Consider the following 24,278-nt stretch of genomic DNA (forward strand, 5'->3'; position numbering starts at 1 on the left):
GGGGTGGGAGGATGGGTTAGCCTGGTGATGGGTATTAAAGAGGGCACGTATTGAATGGAGCACTGGGTGGGTTATACGCAAACAATGAATCATGGAACACTACATCAAAAACTAATGATGTAATGTATGGTGACTAACATAACATAATAAAATAAAATTAAAAAAAAAAAAGAATGGTTTTGCATGTTAAATCTCTCCTTGTCTTAAAAGGTTAAATTGATCTTTAACATGTTTATTGTTGTCTTACAGATTTTAGTGTTAATGTCTAACAATGATCTAGCCATTGAACAGTTTTGCTCTGTATATGAATCTGGTTTATTTTGGCAGTGTTTACCGTATTCTGCTTGAAAACATGAGTGAATTGACTACATCTGGGTTTAAGCAAAAGAAGATAACTTATTATTTACTGTTTTAGAACTGCAAGATTAATAGTAAAATTCTTACTGTTTTAAAGCCCAGGACAGAGTAAATGTGTATTGATTATTATAAAATGTTTGGGTTTAAATATACATTTTTATTGTTGCTTGTGCCTAGATTTTAAATAAAGGCAATTTTTTTTAATAAAGGTTACAATTTTTAAAAGATGGATTTTAAATAAAGGTGAATTTTAAAAACAGGGACATGTTTTTAAACATTTTAGACATGTCCAAAAATAGTAGAGTAAGCCCCCATGTTCTAATTGCCCAGTTATCAATATATGGCTGATCTTGTCTCATCTACACCCACAAGCCTTTCCCTATGTTACTTTACAACTCCCAGGTTTCACACCACTTTACTCATAAATGCTTTTTTCATATGTATCTCTGAGACATAAGGATACATTTCTTTAACATAGTGCTATTAACATATCTAACACTGGGGCGCCTGGGTGGCTCAGCTGGTTAGGCGACTGCCTTCGGCTCAGGTCATGATCCTGGAGTCCCTGGATCAAGTCCCACATCGGGCTCCCTGCTCGGCGGGGAGTCTGCTTCTCCCTCTGACCCTAACCCCTCTCGTGTGCTCTCTCTCATTCTCTCTCTCTCAAATAAATAAATAAAATCTTTAAAAAAAAAACAACAACATATCTAACACTGTATACACACACACAGTAATTCCTTTATCATTTCAAATATCCATTTTGTATATATATTTTTTCATTTATTGTATATATTTCATTAAATGTTCACATTTCCTTGGTTATGTCAATTTTTTTTTAAGTTGGTTTGTTTAAATCAGGCTTCAAATAAGATAAACACATTGCATTTGCTTGGTATGTCTCATCTTTTAATATGTAAGTTCCTCCATCATCCCTTTTATTATAATTTATATGTTGAAAAAACATATAAATTTGTCATTTGTCCTGTATAATTTCCCAATAGTGAAAAACTGATGTGAACTTAGAGCAGTAGGACCACCATATTTTACCTGCTAATATCAGCTTAAATAGTACAAAATGCAATGTTTATTGCTTTTAAAATATATATGGAGTAGTACAAAGAAGAAAATAGTCATGAAAGCTGTGCTTTCCTTAACAAAATAGCCTGTGGCTATCTCTTAAATGTGAAAAACACATATATAGGTTTAAAAAAATTTAACAATGTTAAGGTCTTTATTCCCTTAATGGCAGTAGCTCATTACTTTTCTGTATCTTCCTTTTTTTTTTTTTAAGGTAACTAATCTGGATGACAGTAATTGGGCCACTGCATTCACATCACAGCGATCAGGAACCCTCACAAACACAGAATCCCACAGTGTAACAGAGGACGTTACTCTCAGTGCTGTCATGTTACGTGAGGATGATCCTGGTGAAGCTGGTAAATGGCTTTGAGCTTTTTAATGAAGTAGCCTGTACCTTTACTAAGATGAAGGAAACTGTCTCTTGTGAATGTCATTATAAAGTATTTTTGGTTAAGCTGATTAGTTATGGTAATGGCTGAGCCATTTGATGTAGTAGCTCTGGAAGGTTGAGAACCTCACCTTAGTTCTCAGATGGAGCGTCTTGCTTCAATGTAAATACCTTGTCAGGTTAGTAGACAAGTCTCATATCTTTATTCTTTTCACATTTGTTCTGTTGAAAGAACATCTCTTTTTCTTTAGGTTTAGTTTTTATCTAATATTGACATATTTTGACGTGGATGCTAATGCTGTTTATTTGCTTTTTTCAAATAGTATCGTGACCTTTCTAGTTTTAGATTGGTTATACTATTCCCTTTTGGAAAAAAATGTTTGCTTTCCATGTGTCTGTGTGTACTCATTATTACACAGGTTCTTCACTTTATCATCATCATAAGCTAACATATAATGGTGAGAGTCAATGTGCTTACTTCTGCATGAACATTATCTTTTCTAATGGTCCATTAAAGAGTTACAATAACTATTCCCATCTGGGGGGAAAGGAAATTGCTGCTCATGGTGGTTGACCTGCTTAAGCTCACCTGGCTAGGAAGTGACTAGCACCAGGATTTGAAACCAAGTTTGATTTTACAGCCCTTCTCTTAACAGGGTGGTAACCACTGCTTCCTTATAGTATCTGCCAGTAATAAGTACTTAAATTTTGAGTGATTCAGAAATACTTTATACTGAATCTATAAAATATAAAAAATGTTTGTTTTTTAGTATGAATAATGGATGAGACCTTAAATATGATACAGTACTTTAGTAGAGTGTATGTATTTTCCCTGAGTAGAACATGTCGTCTTAGTATCTGTTATAACTTTCTCAGCTACCTTGTTATGTGTTTAAAATGCAATTCAGATATTTTAAAATATGGCTCACATTTTTATAGTAATTGTTGACAGATCAGATTAATACCTAACACAACTTTGGGCTCTTAAAAGACTTGTAGGTAACAAGAGAAAAAATAGATACATTGGACTACATAAAAGTCTAACATTTCTATGCATCAAAAGATACAATCAGTAGAGTGAAAAGGCAGTCCACAGAATGGGAGAATATATTTGCACATCTTATATCCGATAAGAGGTTAATATCTAGAATGTAGAAAGAACTGCAGCTCAACAACAACAAAAAACAATGCAATTTAAAAATGGGCAAAGGACTTAAATAGACATTTCTCCAAAGAAGATATAAAAATGGCCAGTAAACATATGTTAAGATATTCAACATTACTAATCGTTAGGGAAATGCAGATCAAAACTGAAATGAGACCACCTCACACCCATTAGGATGGATACTACCAAATCAAAACAAAATAAAACAAAAAACAGGAAATAACAAGTGTTGGCAAGGATGTGGAGAAATTGGAGCCTTTGTACATTATTTGTGGGAATGTAAAATTGTGCAGTGCTATGGAAAGCAGATGGCGATTCCTCAAAAAATTAAAACTAGAGGGCACCTGGGTGGCTCAGTCGTTGAGCGTCTGCCTTCAGCTCAGGTCATGATTCCAGGGTCCTGGGATCGAGCCCCGCATCGGGCTCCCTGCTCGGCAGGAAGCCTGCTTCTCCCTCTCCCACTCCCCCTGCCTGTGTTCCCTCTTTAGCTGTGTCTGTCTCTGTCAAATAAATAAAATCTTTAAAAAAAAAAAAAATTAAAACTAGAATTACCATATGATCAGCAGTTCTACTTTTGGATATATGCCCCAAAAAACTGAAATCAGGATCACAGAGATTTGTATACCCTTGTTTGTAGCCCCATTGTTCATAATAGCCAAAAGGTAGAAGCAACCCAAATGTCTGTTGATGGATGAATGGATAAATAAATGTGTTATCTACATACTGTGGAATATTATTCTACCTTAAAAAGTAAGGAAATTCAGACACATACTACAACATGGATGAAACTTGAGGACGTTTTGCTAAATGAAATAAACCAGTGACGAAAGAATACTGTATGATTCCATTTATATGAGGTACCAAAAGTAATCAGCTCCTAGAAAGTAGAATGATGGTTGTCAGGAACTAGAGGAAAGAGAGGAATGGAGTTATTTAATAGGTACAGAGTTTTAGGGTTTTTTTTCCAACTGAGATATAATTGACATGTAACGTTGTGTAAGTTTAAGGTGTACAACATTGAATTGATGTATTTATATATTGCACTGTGATTATTAGTGTTCGCTAACACTTCCATCATACCTTCACATCACAGAATTACCATTTCTTTTTTGGGGTGAGAACATTTAAGATCTAGTCTCTCAGCACCTTTGAACTGTATATAATACAGATTTGTTGACTATAATCAATGCTATGCATTAGATTTCCAGAACTTACTCATCTCCTAACTGCAAGTTTGTACCCTTTGACCAACATCTCCAATTTTCTCACCCCCTAGCCCTAGTAACCACTGTTCTGCTTTGTTTCTGTGAGTTTGGATTTTTAAGATTCCATATGTAAGTGTTATCATATAGTATTTGTCTTTCTCTGTCAGATTTATTTCACTTAGCATAACGTTCTCAAAGTCCACCCATGTTCTCACAAGGGGCAGGATTTTCTTCTTTCTCATGGCTGAATAATATTCCATTGTATGTATATACCACTTCTTTATCCATTCATCTTGTGATGGACACTTGGGTTGTTTCCATATCTTGGCTATTATGAATAATACTGCAGTGAACCTGGGAGTGCAGATACCTTTTCAATATCCTGTTTTCATTTCCTTTGGATATATATGCAGAAGTGAGATTATGGTTTCATATGGTAGTTCTTTTTAAAATGTTTTGAGGAACCTCCATACTCTTCTGTAGTACTGAAGCAGTTTACATGCATAAAATATGCATAAAAGTTCCCATTTCTCTACATTGCAGCAGTTATTATTTGTCTTATTAATCATAGCCATCCTGACCGGTGTGAGGTAATAAGTTCATTATGGTTTTGATTTATATTTTTCTGATAATTAGTAACATGGAGCATCTTTTCATATATCTATTGGCCATTTGTAGGTCTTTGGAGAAATGTATTCAGTTCCTCTACCCATTTTTTAGTTAGACTGGGGTTTTTTGTTGTTGTTGTTATTGAATTGTATGAGTTCTTTATGTATTTTCGAATTAACCTCTTAGCAGATATGGTTTGCAAATGTTTTCACTCATTCCATAGATTGTGTGTTTGCTTTTTCATTTTGTTAATTGTTTCTTTTGCTGTACAGAGCTTTTTAGATTGATGTAGTCTCACTTGTTGACTTTTGCTTTTGTTTCTTGTACTTTTGGTGTCATATCCAAAAAATTGTTGCCAAGACGAATGTCAAGGAGCTCTTTGCCTGTATTTTTTTCTAGGAGTTTTATGGTTTCAGGTCTTATGTTTAAGTCTTTAATCCATTTCAAGTTAATTTTTATGAGTGGTATAAGATAAGGGTCCAATTTCATTTTTCTGTATGTTGTCACCCAGTTTTCCCAGCACCATTTATTGAAAAGGCTATCCTTTCCCCACTGAGTATTCTTACTTCCCCTGTCAAATATTAGTTGACTGTACATGTGGGAGTTTATTTCTGGACTCTTTTCCATTGGTCTGTGTCTCTGTTTCTTTGCCACTGTCATACTGTTTTGATTACTAAAGCTTTGTAGTATAGTTTGAGATCAAGAAGTATGATGCCTCCAGCTTTATTCTTCTTAGGATTGCTTGGGCTATCCTGAATTGGTAGTTTTGCAAGATGAAAAGAGTTCTGTGGGTAGATGGTGGTGATGGTTACACAACAGTGTGAATGTACTTAATGCCACTGAACTGCACACTTAAAAATGGTTCAGATGGTAAAAATTTGTTATATTTATCTTACCACAGTTACAATTTTTAAGAAAATACAGGAGTAAGAAAAAAAAAAAAGGATGTGTAGCTGTATTTTTAAGTTTTCAAAGAAACAGAATTACCCAGGAGTATGTCACTTAACTTTTGTTCCTTTTCTTTTTGATGTGTTCTAGCATCCATGAGTATGTTTTCTGATTTCCTGCAGTCTTTCTTAAAGCACTCTTCATCTACAGTTTTTGACCTTGTAGAAGAGTATGAAAACATTTGTAGTTGTCAGGTAAGTTAATTTCACACCAAGTTAACTTGGTCAAACTTCAGTACTCTTAGTGTTTTGAACAGCCTCAACCTATGAATTTCCATACTGTATTTAAGGGGGATATCTTAGGGGTAGTGGCAGGGGTGCCATGGTTGGGAGGTTAGCCAGAGCAGCTCTGCTTTTTGCATATTGAAGGTCCAGATAAGATTTCTTTGGGAACAGAAGGATTCTGCTGCTTTAAAAAAAGGAAAATCCAAAATATACAAAGAACTCTTAAAATCCAATAATTAGGAAATGAACAGTCCAATTAAAAAAATGGACATGGGGCCCCTGGGTGGCTAAGTTGGTTAAGCATCCGACTCTTGGTCTCAGCTCCAGTCTTAATCTCAGGGTTGTGAGTTCAAGCCCACGTTGGGCTACATGCTGGGCATGGAGCCTACTTAAAAAAAAACAACAATACAAAATATGTTAGTAGAAACCACACCAAAGAAGATACACAGATGGCAAATAAGCATATGAAAAAATGTTCAACATAATTTGTCATTATGGAATTGCAAATCAAAACAATGAGATGTCACTGTACACCTATTAGAATAGCAAAAATCCCAAACACTAACAACACCAAATGCTGGCAAGGATGTAGAACAGCAGTAACTCTCATTCATTATTGGTGGGAATGCAAAATGATACAGCCGCTTTAGAAGACAGTTTCTCGGTTTCTTACAAAACTGAACCTACTCTTATCATATGATTCAACAAACATTCATACTCTGGTATTTACCAAAATAAGTTAAAAACATATGCCCACACAAAAATCTGCTTATAGATGTTTATAGCAGCTTTCTTCATAATTGCCTAAACTTAGAAGCAACCAAGATGTCCGTTAGTAAGTGAATGGATAAATCAACCATGGTACAGCTAGAAAATGGAATATTGTTTGACGCTAAAACAAAATGAGCCATCAAGCCATGAAGAGACAAGGATAAACCCTAAATGTATATTACTAAGCTAAAGAAACCACTTTGAAAAGGCTACATACTGTATGAATTCAACTATATGACATTCTGGAAAAGGCAAAACTTGGAGAGAGTAAAAAGACCTGTGGTCGCCTGGGGATGGGGAAAATGAGCATGAAAAGTGGATGGGTCTTTGGAGGAGTGAAACTGCTCTGTATGAAATTATAATGTGGATACCTGTCATACATTTGTCAACCCATAGAATATACAACACCAGTTGGACGCCTCAGTAGCTCAGTTGGTTAAGCGTCTGCCTTTGGCTCAGGTCATGGTCCCAGGGTCCTGGGATCGAGTCCCACATCGGGCTCCTTGCTCAGTGGGGAGCCTGCTTCTCCCTGTGCCTGCCTCCCCCCCTGCTTGTGTTCCCTCTCTCTCTCTGTGACAAATAAATAACCCTTATATAAGCTATGGACTTTGGGAGATAATGACAGGTCAGTGTTAGTCATTGATTGCTGTAGCAAATGTTCTGTTCTAGTGCTGGATATTCATATTCATAGTAAGTGCTGGAGTTGTATGTGAAGTCAGAAAGTAATGGGAACTCTGTACTTTCCACTCAATTTTGCTGTGAACCTAAAACTGCTTGAAAAAATTGTCTATTTTATTTTATTTGTTTATTTTATTTATTTTAGAGAGAGAGTGCTCACATGAGCTGGGGGAAGAGCAGAGGGAAGAGGAGAGGGAAAGGGAAATAATTTCAACCAGACTCCGCATGTTGAGCATGGAGCCTGACACGGGGCTCAGTCTCACGACCCTGAGATCATGACCTGAGCTGAAACCAAGAGTTGGCTCCTTAACTAACTGAGCCACTGAGGCGCCTACAAAAAAATTAAGTCTATTTTAAAAAAAAAAGGAAAAGGGGTACCTGGCTGGCTCAGTTGGAAAAGCATGCAACTCTTTTTTTTTTTTTTAAGATTTTATTTATTTATCTGACAGAGAGAGAGACAGGAGAGAGGGAACACAAGTAGGGGGAGTCCTTAGGCTTTCTGATAAACAATTTTGTGTATGTTTCTGGGGAGAACATCCATACTTTTCATTAGATTTTCACACATGCCTCAACCTGAAAAAGGTTAAGAACTACTGTTTTAGAACAAGGAAGGACTTTGGTTAAATTTTGGTTAGAAATGACAATTTTTTAGTACCAATCTTTTTTTTTTTTTAATAAGAGCTAGAGTGCTTGCCCGTGGGATTGGGGTGGATGAGGAGGATGGGCGGGGGGAGAGGAGAGAGAATCCCAGGTAGGCTCCACTTGTAGCATGGAGCCTGACTAGGGGTTCAATCCCAAGACCCCAAGACCATGACCCAAGCTGAAATCAGGAGTCAGACGCCCAACTGACGGAGTCCACCTGGCACCCTTCAGTACCAATCTTAAAATGTTTTTCTTGATTTGTTGTATGATACTAATTTTTCAGGCATAATTTGAAGGTATCTTATTTTTAATTTTCATTGCTGTGCTGTTAGTTTATGTTATGATTTTGTCAGGTATACGTTAGATTTAGCTTTTTTTAGTATAAACAAGAAGAAAAAAATACACCCGTGGCTGTTATTGTTGAATCTGAAATCTAGAGTATGTTAAAACTTTTGCATATGTACTCACATAAACATACCTTACTTCACAGGCTGTTTCTAGTGGGAATGGTATATTGCATTCAATTAAAAAAGGCAATAGATAGGCAGGAACAATTTATAATAACTGTGTGTGTGTGTGTATTATACATGTATATATTTAGTTTTAGCACCCTGCAGTTGAAGAATACAAAGTTATGACTCAGAATGATAGAAAACCTCTTTACCGCTGTGTTTTTACATCAGGTGAATATACTGAGTAAAATAGTGAGCCGAGCAACCCCTGGACTTCAGAAGTTCTCAAAAACAGCCAGTATGCTCTGGCTTCTTCAGCAGGAGATGGTCACGTGGAGGCTGCTGGCTTCTTTGTACAGGTAAAGTTGTGTAGGGCTGACTCATCAGGGAAATAAACACACAGTAACCAGTAGGCAAATTAATTTAGAAGTTAAAAGTAGGATGTGTTTGGAAATAGGTTCTGCTGTTTATGATATTTATCATTTCGAATGCCTTGTCATTAGATCATTGTCGGGGGTGAGCTAGGAGGGAAGAGGGAAATACTAGGTCATAAAGCTGGTAGCTCCCAAGAATATATGTATAACGATTTAAGGAAAGTGGTGAAAGTACTTCAATACTTAGGAGATGGTAGATAAGAAAAAGAACTGAGGGGCGCCTGGGTGGCTCAGTCGTTAAGCGTCTGCCTTCGGCTCAGGTCATGATCCCAGAGTCCTGGGATCGAGCCCCGCATTGGGCTCCCTGCTCAGTGGGAAGCCTGCTTCTCCCTCTCTCACTCCCCGTGCTTGTGTTCCCTCTCTCACTGTGTCTCTCTCTATCAAATAAATAAAATCTTAAAAAAGAAAAAGAACTGAAAAACAGACTTCATGTCAAGCGGCACTTTGAAAGAAGTTAACCACATTTTCCTTCTCTCAGATGCTCAGTAGCTTTGGCTCTTATTCTGTTGCTTTTTCATCGTGATGAGAAAATCTTGAAAGAAAATCAGATTATTTAATTTTTGCCATGTGAAAACATTATATTAAAAAGTTAGGTGTCTCCATTAGTAGGTAGCCAAGAAAGACTTTTTGCAGTGTGTATTTTTAGTATTGGTCTTGTTCAGGTCTCAATATCAGATCCAGAAGGTATTACTTGTAACTTTGTTGTTAAAGAATGATTAAGTTTGATTGGAAACTCATTCGTTTATGCTGGATAGAATGCAGGTTTGTGTATATATGTAGTTTAAAAAGTGATTTCATATATAAATTAAGGCTTTTTCATTTTGTGTTATTTTTCCTCAGAGACAGAGTACAGTCTGCATTAGAAGAGGAAAATACTTTTGCAGTTACGGTAAGCTTAAGATTAATTTTTTCCTCTATAAATATTTAAAAATTAAAATGGTTTTTAGTAATAGAATTTGATTTTTGACCATCTTGAGTTTCTTCATTTTAAAAATTTTACAAATAAAAGGTAACAATCTCATAAAATGATCAAATACCAATTTATATTACAGTAAAAGGTAAAAGTCCTCTTTTATCTCCCTTACTCTTCAGTCTAAGAGTTTGCTACCAGACACTTTTCTGTGTATCCTTATATGTTTATATGTACACATAGTTTTTTTAATGTATAGTATGATTTCATTTATACATTATACTGAATTTCTTTTTATTCAATATTTTTTTTAATGTCAGTTCATGTAGATTTACCTTACTTTTTTATAGTATGCCAGAGTGTAAGTGAACCATAATTTTTTCAGACATTCTGATGGACATATTTAGGTTGTTTCCAGTATTTCTGCTATAGCAATCAGTAATGCAATGAGCATTTTTCATATTTATCTGTATATTCCAAAATTTTCTACATTTCTAGAAGTGAAATTGTTGGGTCAAAGTTTGATAGAAATTATCATATTACCTTCCCAATGGAATGTACTGACAGTGGGTGAAGATGTTTAATATCAATCATTTGATGTTGCCAATTGGAGGGAAAGTGTGTTACTTTAATATGTGTATCATTGATCGTTAGCAAGGTGGAGTGTTCTTCATTCTTAAGCATTAATATTCTTAATACAAATTCTATATTCATATTCTTTGCTCATTTTCCAATTATTGTTTCCTCTTGTATATGTTAAAGATAGTCTTCTGTTACTTGTCTTTCAACTTTGCTTAAGGGGTCTTTGTCAAGCAGGCATTTCGATTTTTATGTGCTCACATCTGTCAGGTTTTCCTTTTAGGAAGGCCTTTCCTACCTATTTAAAATATTCTCCAATGTTCTCTTCTAACCCCAAATCTTATTTTCTTGGAATTCACCTGGAGTAATTTTGTCTCTGAAGTAAGAAAGAGATTTAATTTTTTTCAAATGGATATCCATTTAGTCCAACACCACTTATCAAACAAATGTATTTATCATATTTATACATAGATCTTTTTTCTCTTTTATTGATTGATTCATTTAAAAACCAGTATTATATAACTAAGTCTGTAGTTCAGAAGTTTTGATATTTGGCAAGGTAAGTCTCCCTCCTCATTTAGAAATACATTTTTGCACACTTTTTTCCAGCTAACTTTACAATTTTCAATTTTTTTTAAGCCCTATTGGGATATTTATTGAAGTGGTATTGAATTTGTAAATTTCGGGAGAAATGATGTCTTTACATGTTGAATCTGTTTATGATCATAGCATATCTCTGTATTTATTTAGATTTTTTTAAATTAACATGTAATGTATTATTGGTTTCAGAGATACAGGTCTGTGATTCATCAGTGCTCATTACATCACGTGCTCATTACCCAGTGCTCATTATATCACGTGCCCTCCTTAATGTCCATCTCCCAGTTACCCCAACCCTCCACCCCCTCCATTTATTTAGATTTTTTATAGTTTATATAAATCTGTACTTTTCTCTATAAAAGTCTGTATAAATCCTATTGTGAAGGGACTCTCTGTCCTTACATTTTCTAATTAGTTATTACTGTCAAATAGAAGGTTAATGATTTGTGGGTAGAGCTCATATTTAGACATTTTTCTGAACTCTTACTAGCTCCAGCTGGTTTTTTCATTTGATTTTATTGAGTTTTCTACATTGGCAGTAATTGTCTACACATTGTAAGTTTCCTTTAATCCTTCTAATCTCTTATTTCTTTTACTTGCCTTATAACATTGACTAGGAACACCCGTACAGCATTGAATTGTATTAGTAATAGCAGGCATTTTTTTCTTATTCCTGACTTTTGATAAGAATGCTTTTGTTTTGGGGCGCCTGGGTGGCTCAGTTGTTAAGGGTCTGCCTTCGGCTCAGGTCATGATCCCAGGGTCCTGGGATCGAGCCCCGCATTGGGCTCCCTGCTTGGCAGGAAACCTGCTTCTCCCTCTCCCACTCCCCCCTCCCCCTGCTTGTGTTCCCTCTCTCGCTGTGTCTCTTGCTCTCTGTCAAATAAATAAATAGAATCTTTAAAAAAAAAAAAAAAAAGAATGCTTTTGTTTTATTGCAGATTAAGGGTTTTGCTTTTTTTTTTTTCCTCTTAACTAGTTGGGATGGGTATTGAACGCAATCAGATATGTTTTAGCTTCCATGAATATCTGCTTTATTTATTAATATAATGGCTTGCATTTTCCTAATGTTGAGTTATCTTCAAGTAGGATAAACTCTGTTATCATATATTCCTAAATATACTACTAAATTTTATTAGCTAATATTTTATTGAGAACTTTTGCAAATGTATTTTCTTTTTTTGTGACTTATCCTCATCCAGTTTTGGTGTATTATGTTAGCTCTCCAGAACAAGATCATAAATCTCCCATCATTTTTTCATAATCTGTTTGAAGAACATGGAAACTACGTAAAAATATGCCTTTAAAATCATAAAGACCAGGTAGCCTTTTGGGGTTTAACTGCTTTTTATTTTCTGATTATAAAAATAATTCATGTTTGAAACAACTATAAATACATCAAAAAAGGAGAAAATAAACATTTTTATAGTAAATGGTTTCAGTCATACATGTCTGTTAATCTGCTCTTTCACCTAAATTATTTTTAATATCTTTTCAATCTTTTAATTTATTCACTCTATAAACACTATTTCTTTTTTTTTAAGATTTTATTTATTTGACAGAGAGAGACACAGCGAGAGAGGGAACACAAGCAGGGGGAGCGGGAGAGGGAGAAGCAGGCTTCCCGCAGAGCAGGGAGCCTGATGTGTGGCTTGATCCCAGGACCCTGGGATCATGATCTGAGCTGAAGGCAGATGCTTAATGACTGAGCCACCCAGGTGCCCCTATAAACACTGTTTCATTCCAGTCTACAAATAGTGATGACTTTGATGTTTTTTCCATACTTATTACTACTTAGTTCTTTTTCTGGTTTTATATATTAGAACTTTTAAAGTAAAGTTGAATAATTGACAGGAATTCTTTTCACCGTCTCAATTTTATTTTTTTTTTAATTTTAAAGATTTTATTTATTTGAGAGAGAGAGAGTGCAAGCAGGGGGAGAAGGGCATAGGAAGAGGGACAAGCAGACTCCCCACTGAGCATGGAGCCCAATGTGGGACTCAATCCCAGGACCCCGAGATCATGACCTGAGCCAAAGTCAGATGCCTACCCGACTGAGCCACCCGGGCGCCCCATCTTCTCAATTTTGAAGGAATGTCTCTCTATAGTTATCATTTGCTATAGGTTTCAACTAGATAGTCTATTATATTGACAAAACATTCTTCTAATTTATGAAGATATTTTTATCAAGTGACATTTGGCATCTATCAAGATGTTCATGTTGCTTTTTCCTTTAACCCACAAATAAGATGGATTAATTAATAGATTTGACCCATGCTTCTACTGGTCACAATATCTTACCTTTTGATATACTGCTTAATATTACTTGCTAATATTTATGTGAAGTTGGCTTTTAAAGTCAGTCTTAAGACCCTTGGATTGTTAAGTTTTATTACCTATCAACTTCTGGTATGTAAAGTGAAAAGAGTTTAAAGTTTTTAAATGTTCACTTTCTGATATGTCACATGTCTACATACTGCCCTTTATTAAGACTTTTTTGTTTGTTTCATTTTGTCCTATGTTTTATTTTTTCCCCACAACACCACCTCTGGGGACACGTGTTAAAATTCCGAGTGTAGCCAAAGAATTAAAGTATCAAGTGAGAGCAGCTGCAAATTGATGTAGCAGTTTGAAATTTACTTAGGAAAATTTTTGAAACATGAATATCCAGATTTGTTGTATGGTTAAATGTTTATGGGTAATTAAATATAATTATGTCAGATTCACTTTAAAATAATATTCTTAGAACATCTTTTTTTTTTCTTTCCTTCAAATAATTTTTTTAATAGGCTCTTAATGCCAGTGAGAAAGTGGTGGTGGAAGCATTATTTCAGCGAGATTCACTTGTCCGCCAAAGTCAGGTATGACTAGAATTTTGAAATGTTTTTTTTTATGAAACATGGAGAAAAGGTAAATGACATACAGAGAACTGAAACTTTTTTAAGTTTAAAACATTAAAAATTTTTTTATTTTTGATCTTTCACTTGTAATTAAAAGGCATTAAGAACCTTGTTCTTCAGTTTTTGAATAATGGCCCTACTATTTGCAGGAATAGCCTTTTAAGAATTGTATAGAACATTTCATTCTTTTGCCATATTTGTATATCTTAAAAAAGTAAAAAATGGTTGGAAAAATTGTTGGTATTTTTTTAAACAAACTTTTTTTGAATTAAGGATGTAAGTACCACTTCAAATAAAACACTGACAGATTTTATAGTTAATACTCTTTTTTTTTCTCTCTCTTTCCTAGCTGGTGGTGGATTGGCTAGAGAGCATTGCCAAAGATGAAATTGGAGATTTTTCCGATAATATTGAGTTTTATGCAAAATCAGTGTATTGGTAAGTTACTAAATATTTATTCTTAAAGTCACTCAACATTGTTTCTGTTTATCTTTCAACAACATTTATTCAGTTCTTACTGCTTATTCAGTCTGTCAGCAAAACAGATAAAAACTCTGCCTTTATGTAAAGCGTTATAATTCTTTAAGAGAGTTAGACCACAAATATTTAGCCTGTTGGGTAAGTAGAGCTTTGAAAAAAAGAGTTGGACTTAATAGATAGAGGATGACAGTGGGTACAGGTTTAAATAGAAGAGGTAATCAGAGCAGACCTCTCTAAGGAAGTAACAAGTAGTGAGTGAGAGGAGGCAAAACATGCAAACATCTGGGCGACAAGTGTTGTAGGCAGAAACAGAAACTGCAAAGATCCAGAAAATGTAGAATATTTACACAAGGAGGCCAGTGTGAACACAGCAAAGAAAAGTGTGGTAGGCAATGAGATTGAAGAGGGTCAAATCCTCTAGGACCTTTATAGGCAGCCCAGGGTAAGGCTGTGGGACTTTATTCTGTATGTGATAGAAAACCTTGAGAATAGAATAATGACATGGTCTGATTTGTGTTTTCAAACACTTAACTGGCTATATTTTCTTTTTTTTTTTTTTTTTTAAAGATTTTATTCATTTATTTGAGAGAGAGAGAGAGAGAGAGCACACATGAGAGGGGGGAGGGTCAGAGGGAGAAGCAGACTCCCTGCCGAGCAGGGAGCCCGATGTGGGACTCGATCCTGGGACTCCAGGATCATGACCTGAGCCGAAGGCAGTCGCTTAACCAACTGAGCCACCCAGGCGCCCCTGGCTATATTTTCTTAATAATTGTAATTCGATCATCAAGAAGATACTTCAGCTATGTTTCCAGCTACTTGTGATTTTTCTAAAAAAACTTTGGTCGTTAATGCTTTAATCCTTCTAAATTATTTTAGGATCCTTTTTTTTTTTTATTATTTATTTGCGAGAGAGAGAATGAGAGACAGAGAGCATGAGAGGGAGGAGGGTCAGAGGGAGAAGCAGACTCCCTGCCGAGCAGGGAGCCCGATGCGGGACTCGATCCCGGGACTCCAGGATCATGACCTGAGCCAAAGGCAGTTGCTTAACCAACTGAGCCACCCAGGCGCCCCTTATTTTAGGATCTTGAAACCAAACAGCATGCCTAAGTTAAAGGGACAGTTTATTTCAAGTCTTGAAGAAAAAGTTCAGATGGTGTTCCAGTTACACCTGTACAAAGTCTGCAAGTCCATTGTTATAGCTTTTCTCTGCTTAACTAGGAAATTAGTGCTATTCAGTGTTTGTTAAAAATTAAATCTCGAGGAGTTACGATTTTTCTGAAAAAAGAAATTTTCATTTAAAATTTAAAAATTTAAGGTAAAATGCCTTAAGGATTTTTTTGCACATTTTTTATGGTTAGTCTCCTTTTCTTACCAATCAGTGGAACAGAATATAGAACCCAAAAACAGACCCACATTAGATGGTCAGTTGGTGTTCAATAAAGGCATTAAGCAGTCCAGTGGGGGGAATGAATGTCTTTTCAACAAACCATGCAGAAAAAACTGGGTATTGATGCAAAAAAAGGTCAACCTTGACACCTCCCTCACACCATACCCAACATTTAATTCAAGATGGATCACGAAAGCTAAAACCACAGAGCTTTTAGAAGAAAACATAGGAGAACATCTTTGTGACTTGGGATAAGCAAGAGTTTCTTAGGTCATAGGAAGCAATAATTGGGGAAAATTGATTGGACTTCATCAAAATGAATAACTTCTCATTAAAGACATCATTAAGAAAATAAAAGGGAGCAAGCCACACACTGGAAGAAACGTGTAAGACTTGTAGCCAATAGAGAACTACAACTCAATAATAAAAGGATAATGCAGTAAAAAAAAAAAAAAGGGCAAAGATTTGAACAGGTACCTCACAAAAGCGGAGAGATGAATGGCCAATAAAGACATGTAAACATGTTCAGCATCATTAGTCATCTGAGTTAAAATACCTCTTTCTGTTTAGCATTTTTGCATGTTTTTCTGTGTTTGTACTTTTTCTTTGACTTGATTTTATTGTCTTAAATAAACCTACTAAAATTACTGTTGTAAAAACTTTTGTGCTTTTTCTTGCAGGGAAAATACCCTACATACCCTGAAACAGCGGCAGCTACCTTCTTACATAGGAAGTGTCCGTCCCCTTGTCACCGAATTGGTAAGTTTCATTGAAATGAAAGTTGTCTTCAAGGTTGTTTTTTAAAGGCTGAGAATTTTCTTTCACACAGATCCTTGTTTTGGTTTCCCAAAGGTTTGCATATACCATTTAACTCAAACTACTCAGTTGCATTTGAATTTGATGGAATGTATTTGAACATATCTATGGCCCCTGATTTGTAAATTGTAAAAGAAGGTAGAGAAAGTGATTTGCCAGCTGTAAAAACAAATTTATTTTGGTCTTACAGTAAGTTTTGACTCTTCAACTATGAGGTGATAATTTATGAAAGCTCTTATATATAAAAAGCAGGGAAAAAAAACCTTTGAATTAGCTTGAGGTTAGAAAGGTCATTCTAGGATATGAGTAATAGGAATAACAGTAGATTTGAAAAGAACAGGAGTCTAATTCTTGTAGAAATAAAGGAGTAGAGCTTTGTGACAGGTGGAGACATGTGAACTAAATGTTTATAATGAAAAGTGAGAGAAATAAGTAACAATTGGAAAAATTGATAGAATTCCATTGATTAACAAAGTGGTTTTGATGAAAATTGTTTGGTAACTACTAGAAGAGCTTGAAATAAATCATAGCTAAATTACCCTGTAGCAAGCAACTAAAAATCATTTAATCTTAACATCTGGAAAGTGGTGATTTCCTTCTTGCCAGAAAGAGACCGTGTTCCAAAACGGAATGATTGTATCAGTCTGCAAAATATTTGTGAAAGAGCTATTTCACCTATTATGAACTTTATTTTCTGAATCGATATTCATAATACCATATACTTAGTAACATTTGAAATAAGAGTCACATTAAAATAGTTTTTCACTTAAAATTCATCATGAAGATCACATGTGCTCTTTGCTGCAAAAGTGAGGACAGTATGTTATCCCAAATGTTTAAAGGCACATTTTGTTCTATCTATGAAAAATAGTAGGTGGGAATAACTGTTTTAGGTGGATTTTATTTACTAGAAATGTGTTCTTAAAACATTTTTTATTGGACACCGGTGTGTTTTATTTGGCCTTAGTTCCATAATGGGCTCTCTTCCCGTATGTTCTCAAAGTACCAGCTCAGCATTTTCAAGTCACAGAATGTATTGTCGACTCCCCCTTTAGTTTTTTCTCTGTGCTCATTCTCCATCTAGGCCTAATTCTGTTTAGAATTAACTTGGTTGTGTAATTGCTACAACAGAGTACAGCTCATGTCAGCTGGAATGGTGAGTGGCATTTTTAGAATTGTCTGGCTAGGCTGCCGTAGTGGTGTTACCGCCTTGCCTGACCTAGGCGTGTCCCTTTGTGGGCCAGCAGTTTGTTTTGAATGGGCAGCAGACAGTTGTGTGACTATCTGGAACACCTGTGATACTCTCACTCCCTTTGTTACTTAACTCAATTGTAAATAAATTTATTTCAGTATATAAACTCAGAAGATTTATCATCTCTTGGTGATGTTTAAAATGTACCAAGAATTTATCGTTGATTTTTTTGGGGGGGCGTAGGACCCAGATGCTCCCATTAGACAAAAAATGCCCCTTGATGATCTGGATAGAGAAGATGAAGTCCGATTACTCAAGTATCTTTTCACTTTAATCCGTGCTGGAATGACAGAAGAGGTAAGTCATATATCCCTGCTTCTTCAGTTTCAAAGTCATAGGCTCTTTTTTTTTTTTTTTTAAAGATTTTATTTATTTGACAGAGAGAGACACAGCGAGAGAGGGAACACAAGCAGGGGGAGTGGGAGAGGGAGAAGCAGGCTTCCTGCGGAGCAGGGAGCCCGATGCGGGGCTCGATCCCAGGACCCTGGGATTATGACCTGAGCCGAAGGCAGATGCTTAATGACTGAGCCACCCAGGTGCCCCTTCAAAGTCATAGACTCTTTAAGTTATAAGGGATCTTTGTGACACCTAGTATGTCTCCTCGATGCAGTAATCTCTTCCACAGTATTTCTGGATCTCCCTTCTGTTTGAACGTTTTCAGAAGGCAGTGCATTCTTGTTTGTGCAACTCTAATAGAAAATTCTTTTTAAGAAGTCAAATTTTGCCTCCCTGTGTTGTACCTCATACCCTAGGCATAACCCCGTTATTTTTAGTTCTGATTTTTTTTTTTTTTTAAAGATTTTATTTATTTATTTGACACAGAGAGATAGAGAACACAAGCAGGGGGAGCGGCAGGCAGAGGGAGAAGCAGGCTCGCCGCCAAGCAGGGAGCCCGATGTGGGACTCGATCCCAGCACCCTGGAATCATGACCTGAGCCGAAGGCAGACGCTCAACCGACTGAGCCACCCAGGCGTCCTTTAGTTCTGATTTTTAAGAGTTAAGAATGTATCTGACCCTGATTGCTTTTCTAGGTGACACTATTTACCCTTGAATGGCCCTCAGACTTCTTCCTTTTAATCTTACTTTTAGAAATCTCTTTTGTGATAGTTAAAATCTTATGTATAGAATGTGAAGTATCTAATTAGCTTACTGGATGGCTTGGCTGACTCTTGAGGTGAGACAGTCTGATACCTGGGAGCTTGCACCTGTTTTGCAGTCGTCTTGGTGATGTTCTTTAGGTAGATATATGTTAGTTCAAACTATTGTAATTTCCTATGGTAGTAAGTCTTGAATTATTAAGCATCATTCTTATTTTTTAATTAAGAAAAGAAGTGGTTATTACATACTTATTTTATTCAGAAAATATTTAAGTTCCAGCCCCTCTGCCTGGTGATGTGGGAAATAACAGTGGCAAATAAGGATGTATTTTAAAAAACAGAAAACAAAAATATCACTTACTGAAGGCTTGAAAAACAAAAATTCTCAAGATCTCACTACCTTTACGTAACTACAGATAGTGGGGTTTTTTATTATTATTATTTACATACAGCACTCTTTTTTTTCTGCCTTTTTTTTTCTTAGAGATAGCAAGGACTTCAATAAAGTCCATATTTTCCATCGTTTCCATTTACAAGCAAATAATAATACAACCCTGAAACCCAGAGAGCTTGGGTGACTTCCAAGGTCACAGGATTAGTGAAATAATCAAGGCTGGAATGCAAGGCTCTGATCCCAGTTCAGTGCCTATTCTATTACAGTGCGGTCAGTCTGGCTCTACCACTCACTGTGTGTCCATGAGTAAGCTAATCACCTTTGGGCCCCAGTTTTCTCATCTATGAAACAGGCACATAATTAGCACCTCTCTCGTTGGGTCAATATGAGGATCAAGTGAGGTAATTCATGTGAAGTGGCTAGCACAGTGTCTGGCTCATAGTAAATATTCAATAAATGAGAACTCTCATTATTATTAACATTTTCACCTTACATATGAAGAAACTAAGTATTAGAGCCTCAGAAAGACTTGACAAGAGAACAAGATTTTTTTTTTTTTTTAAAGATTTTATTTATTTATTCATGAGAGACAGAGAGAGAGGCAGAGGGAGAAGCAGGCTCCCAAGGAGCAGGGAGCCCAATGCGGGACTCGATCCCAGGACCCCAGGACCATGACCTGAGCCGAAGGCAGACGCTCAACCATCTGAGCCACCCAGGTGCCCAAGAAAACAAGATTTTTTTTCTTTTTCTTTTTTCCTTTTACCTTTTGGCCCCCTTCATCCATTTCTCCCAACCCCCACCTCTGGCAACCACTGTTCTCTGTATTTATGAGCTGCTTTTGTTGTTTACCTTTTTAATTCCAAATGTAATAAGAGAGGTCACATGGTATTTTTCCTAGTCTGACTTATTTCACTTAGCATAATGTCCTCCAGGTCCATCCGTGTTGGTGCAGATGGCATTGTATATCTATGTACCACATCTTTTTATCCATTTATCTGTCAGTGAACACTTAGGTTGTTTCTGTATCTTGGCTTTTGTAAATAATGCTGCAGTGAACATGGGGTGTATATATATTTTCAAGTTAGTGTTTTTGTTTTCTTCAGATAAATACCCAGAAGTGGAATTATTGGATCATATGGTTTTCCTATTTTAAATTTTTTAAGGAACCTCCTTACTGTTTTCCACAGTGGCTGCACCAGTTTGCATTCCCATCAGCAGTACGCAAGGGTTCCCTTTTCTCCACATCCTCGCCGGCACTTGTGTTTATTATCTTTTGATAAGACCTTTTTTTTGTACCTCTTTTGAACATCATCATAATCATAGTATAATACATTGAGGTTTTTTTAACAACTTTATTGAGATATAATTCACATACCATATAATTCATCCTTTATCTTGTATTTAAAATATACAAGTCACTAGTTTTGATACATTGCATTATGCATTTTTTTCCCACTGTGGTAAAATATGTATAACACATTTTGTCATTTTAACCATTTTTGGTGTACATTTCAGTGCCACTAATTGCATTTACAATTTTGTGAAACCATCACTATGTTTCCAAAAGCCTTTTCAGCAACCCAAACAGAAACTCTGTAACCATTATGTAATAACTCCCCATTTCTCCCTTCCCTCAGCCCCTGGCAACCTCTAATCTACTCTCTGTCTGTATGAATTTCCTATTCTAGCTATTTCATGTGAGTGGAATCATGCAATATTTGTTCTTTTGTATCTGATTTATTTTGATTAGAAAAATGTTTTCAAGATTCTATATACAGTTTTTATCCTTTTTTAGATAGCATATCAAAACATTTTTCCATGTTACTACATTTATAATTTTTAATAGCAACAAATCTAGAATGATGTTTGGGGTAGGATATTCTTTAACTGGTCATATTAATTGGGTTCTCTAGGTTCAAGTGATAGAAACCCAACTCAGGTTATTTACAAGGGAGGAATTGATTGGTTTATGGAACAGGGAAGTATAGAGGGTTATATCTGGTTTTAAGTGGGATCCAGGGATTCAAAGGATGTCCCTAGGATACCATCTCTTTCCCAGGCTCTTGGCTCTGTCCCTCTCTCTGTGGCTTCATTCTCAAGAAGCCACTCCTCATGTCAGTGATGGCCCAGCAGCCCCAGGCTTACATCCTTCTGCCAGCTAGCAATTCCAGCAGAAGGAGTGTGTCTCCTTCTCACTATCTCCAGCAAGAGCCCTAGGAGTGATTCTTACTAGGTCACATCCCTAATCTTAGAGTTCAGAGGTGGGATCATAGGATCTTACCCAAACCATATGAACTAAATCGGGGAGAGACAGTTCCTAAAGAGGTTACGTCTCTATTTCACTGATTAGTCGAAGCTCATCTGTTTGGTCACAGTTAACATAAATATCAGCGGGCCGAGTGAGCACTAGCGCCTTGTCATTGTAGAGACTAACAGTGTTTGCATGATACTTTCGTGTGAATCAGGGGTCCTCGACCTCTTTAGCCGCATTTGTCTCTAGCAGAATTAAATGCTTGTGGGCACCATGGGAGCCAATTCATAAGCCCAAAATCAAAGAGCAAAGGGATTATTAGGGAAAGAAAGAAAGGCAGAGACCACAGAAAAAATATGCATGCTGGTGGCGAAGTTGTCTACATTGTCCTTTGCAACATCGTGCTTTAAATTATCTAATCCTGACATATATTGCTTTTCCTTTTTTTTTTTTAAGATTTTATTTATTTATTTGAGAGAGAGAGCACAAGTGGAGGGGAGGGGGAGAGGGAGAGAAGCGGGCTCCCAGCTGAGCAAGGAGCCTGATGTGGGGCTCGATCCTAGGACTCTGGGATCATAACCTGAGCCAAAAACCAACTGAGCCACCCAGGTGCCCCTGCTTATACATTTCTATAAAGCACAAGTACTTTTCCAGTACCGCACTGGTTACATAACTGACTGCTCTTTTTTGTTTCTAAAGGCACAACGACTCTGTAAACGTTGTGGTCAGGCATGGAGAGCTGCAACACTTGAAGGCTGGAAACTCTATCATGACCCTAATGTGAATGGAGGTATTTTAGTAGATTTGATTCTGAGAATTAGGGATATATTTAGCACTAAATGCCAGTCTTTATGAAGCATAGCTTTTGTTTTTAGAAATTGTTGAAATAAGGAGTTCTCTATTTTAAACTATAAATTTTTATTTCTTTTACTGTTTTATAGGAACAGAATTAGAACCTGTAGAAGGGAATCCATATAGAATCATTTGGAAAATAAGTTGTTGGAGAATGGCAGAAGATGTAAGATACAAGAAAATCTTTACTGATACTGATTTTTACTCTAATTAATTGCAAGCCTGCTAATGGTGCTGTGAAACATTCAGAGTGCTAGAAGATTCAAGGTTGTTCTCAAAAAACTTTTTTTTAAGTAGGCTCCACACCCAGTGTGGGGCTCGAACTCAGAACCCTGAGATTGAGTTGCATGCTCTACTGACTGAGCCAGGCAGGCGCCCCTGTTTTCAAAAAACTTCTGATCAAATTGAAGAATAGGGGTGGGCAGGCTTAGCTACCCATCAGAATTATTCAGATACTAAGAATTAAACACTGATAAAAGGCAAAAATACAAAGGAGGTACCAAATGAATTCAGAGAATAAGCAGGGGCTTCCTAGGAGAAAGAATTGAATCGCAGTTTGAAAAATTACTGGGATTTGAGTTGTTGGGTGTGAAAAGAAGAGGAAGGAATTCTTGGTAGGATGTGTAAGTTGGAAAACCTAAGGGAAGGTGGTAGTTCTGTCAGGTTGGAGCAGAAAGCTCACGAAAGGAAATATTGAGTCAGTTCTGTTATGACACCACATGACCTGTGCATTCCTAAAAAAATCACAACAGCATGCAGAATTGTGCAGAAAACCCACAGGTCTTTTCGGGAAAATAGACTTGCGAGCACAGTACTAAAAAACCATCGGTGATACATCAAAAGATAAAAACTTAACAAAACGCTGTGAAACAGCAAGTACACAAATGCTACAATAAATGTAGCACCTTGCCTTGAAAAAGCACTGAAATTTACTCATGGAATTGAGTGTCAGGGATTGCAGCTATGAGGTGTAGAAGGAGTTTAGCTGAAATTAAAATGAAAATTGTAACGTTTGATGTGGATGGAGGTAGCTTATAATACACCTAATGAAGTGAGGTAGCAGGTAGATGTTTGAAGTGTGTTAGTTTTGTGTATTTATAACTGGCTCCATTCAGCTAGGTGGGGTTTTCTGCATTCACCTAGTATTTCTTGTAGATGAAATTGTGCATTATGAGAAATTTGCATTATGTTTAAGTTGTTCCCTGATAGATCAGTTGCACTGGAACAAATTCATATTTTTAAAACAAAGGTTGTAACAGAACTAATGGAAAGGATGATTGAAAAAGATAAGATCAGGCGTTGGTGGTCCTCAAGTGTTGCTCTAAAGAAGGAGTATATCCTATATAGTAGTGAACCATCAAAACCTCGAGGGCACATGGCAACAGTGCTTTAAGAAGATCAGCATGACAGTGAAAAATAGGCTTAAAAATGGAATGGACTGAAGGCTGAGAAACTAGTTAGGAGCCTGTCGGAATTATTCAGACACTAAGTATTAAGGTCCTGTCCTAGGATAATATTGATGGTGGAAAGGAAGGGAGCAAGAGTGGTCTAGCGGGTGATTGGAAGCAAAGGCAGAGGAGGACTCAGGTATATAGTGAAAGTCTCTGAAGTCTTGTTTAGATGATAAGAAAACAGGAAATGCCATCAATAGAATCTGCTAGTAAAATGGACTAATTTGATGAATATAATTAGTCCTGCTTAGGAATTAAACGCAGACTGATGCAGGACAGGTCCCAGGTGCCTTGTTTTGATGTTTTTAGATAAGTATCAAGTAGTGTTAGGTATTTAGGAACTTCCTAGAGGAAA

General features: G+C 36.3%; 1 protein-coding gene across 1 annotated transcript in view; it reads left to right on the plus strand.

The window, feature by feature from the left end:
* Positions 1-1,619: 1,619 nt before the first annotated feature.
* The window catches only part of NUP107 (nucleoporin 107), a 39,838-nt gene continuing 17,179 nt past the window's right edge, over positions 1,620-24,278 (plus strand). The window contains exons 1-10 of the mRNA XM_081822034.1: positions 1,620-1,793; positions 5,843-5,946; positions 8,751-8,878; positions 9,794-9,842; positions 13,832-13,903; positions 14,292-14,380; positions 16,490-16,568; positions 18,061-18,174; positions 22,320-22,410; positions 22,562-22,638. Coding sequence (XP_081678160.1) covers positions 1,763-1,793; positions 5,843-5,946; positions 8,751-8,878; positions 9,794-9,842; positions 13,832-13,903; positions 14,292-14,380; positions 16,490-16,568; positions 18,061-18,174; positions 22,320-22,410; positions 22,562-22,638 — 834 coding nt within the window. The 5' untranslated portion in view covers positions 1,620-1,762. The remainder of the gene's footprint in view (positions 1,794-5,842; positions 5,947-8,750; positions 8,879-9,793; positions 9,843-13,831; positions 13,904-14,291; positions 14,381-16,489; positions 16,569-18,060; positions 18,175-22,319; positions 22,411-22,561; positions 22,639-24,278) is intronic.

Source organism: Leptonychotes weddellii, chromosome 5 (assembly GCF_054177405.1).
Source record: "Leptonychotes weddellii isolate Sample4059 chromosome 5, ASM5417740v2, whole genome shotgun sequence".
NCBI lineage: Eukaryota > Metazoa > Chordata > Mammalia > Carnivora > Phocidae > Leptonychotes > Leptonychotes weddellii.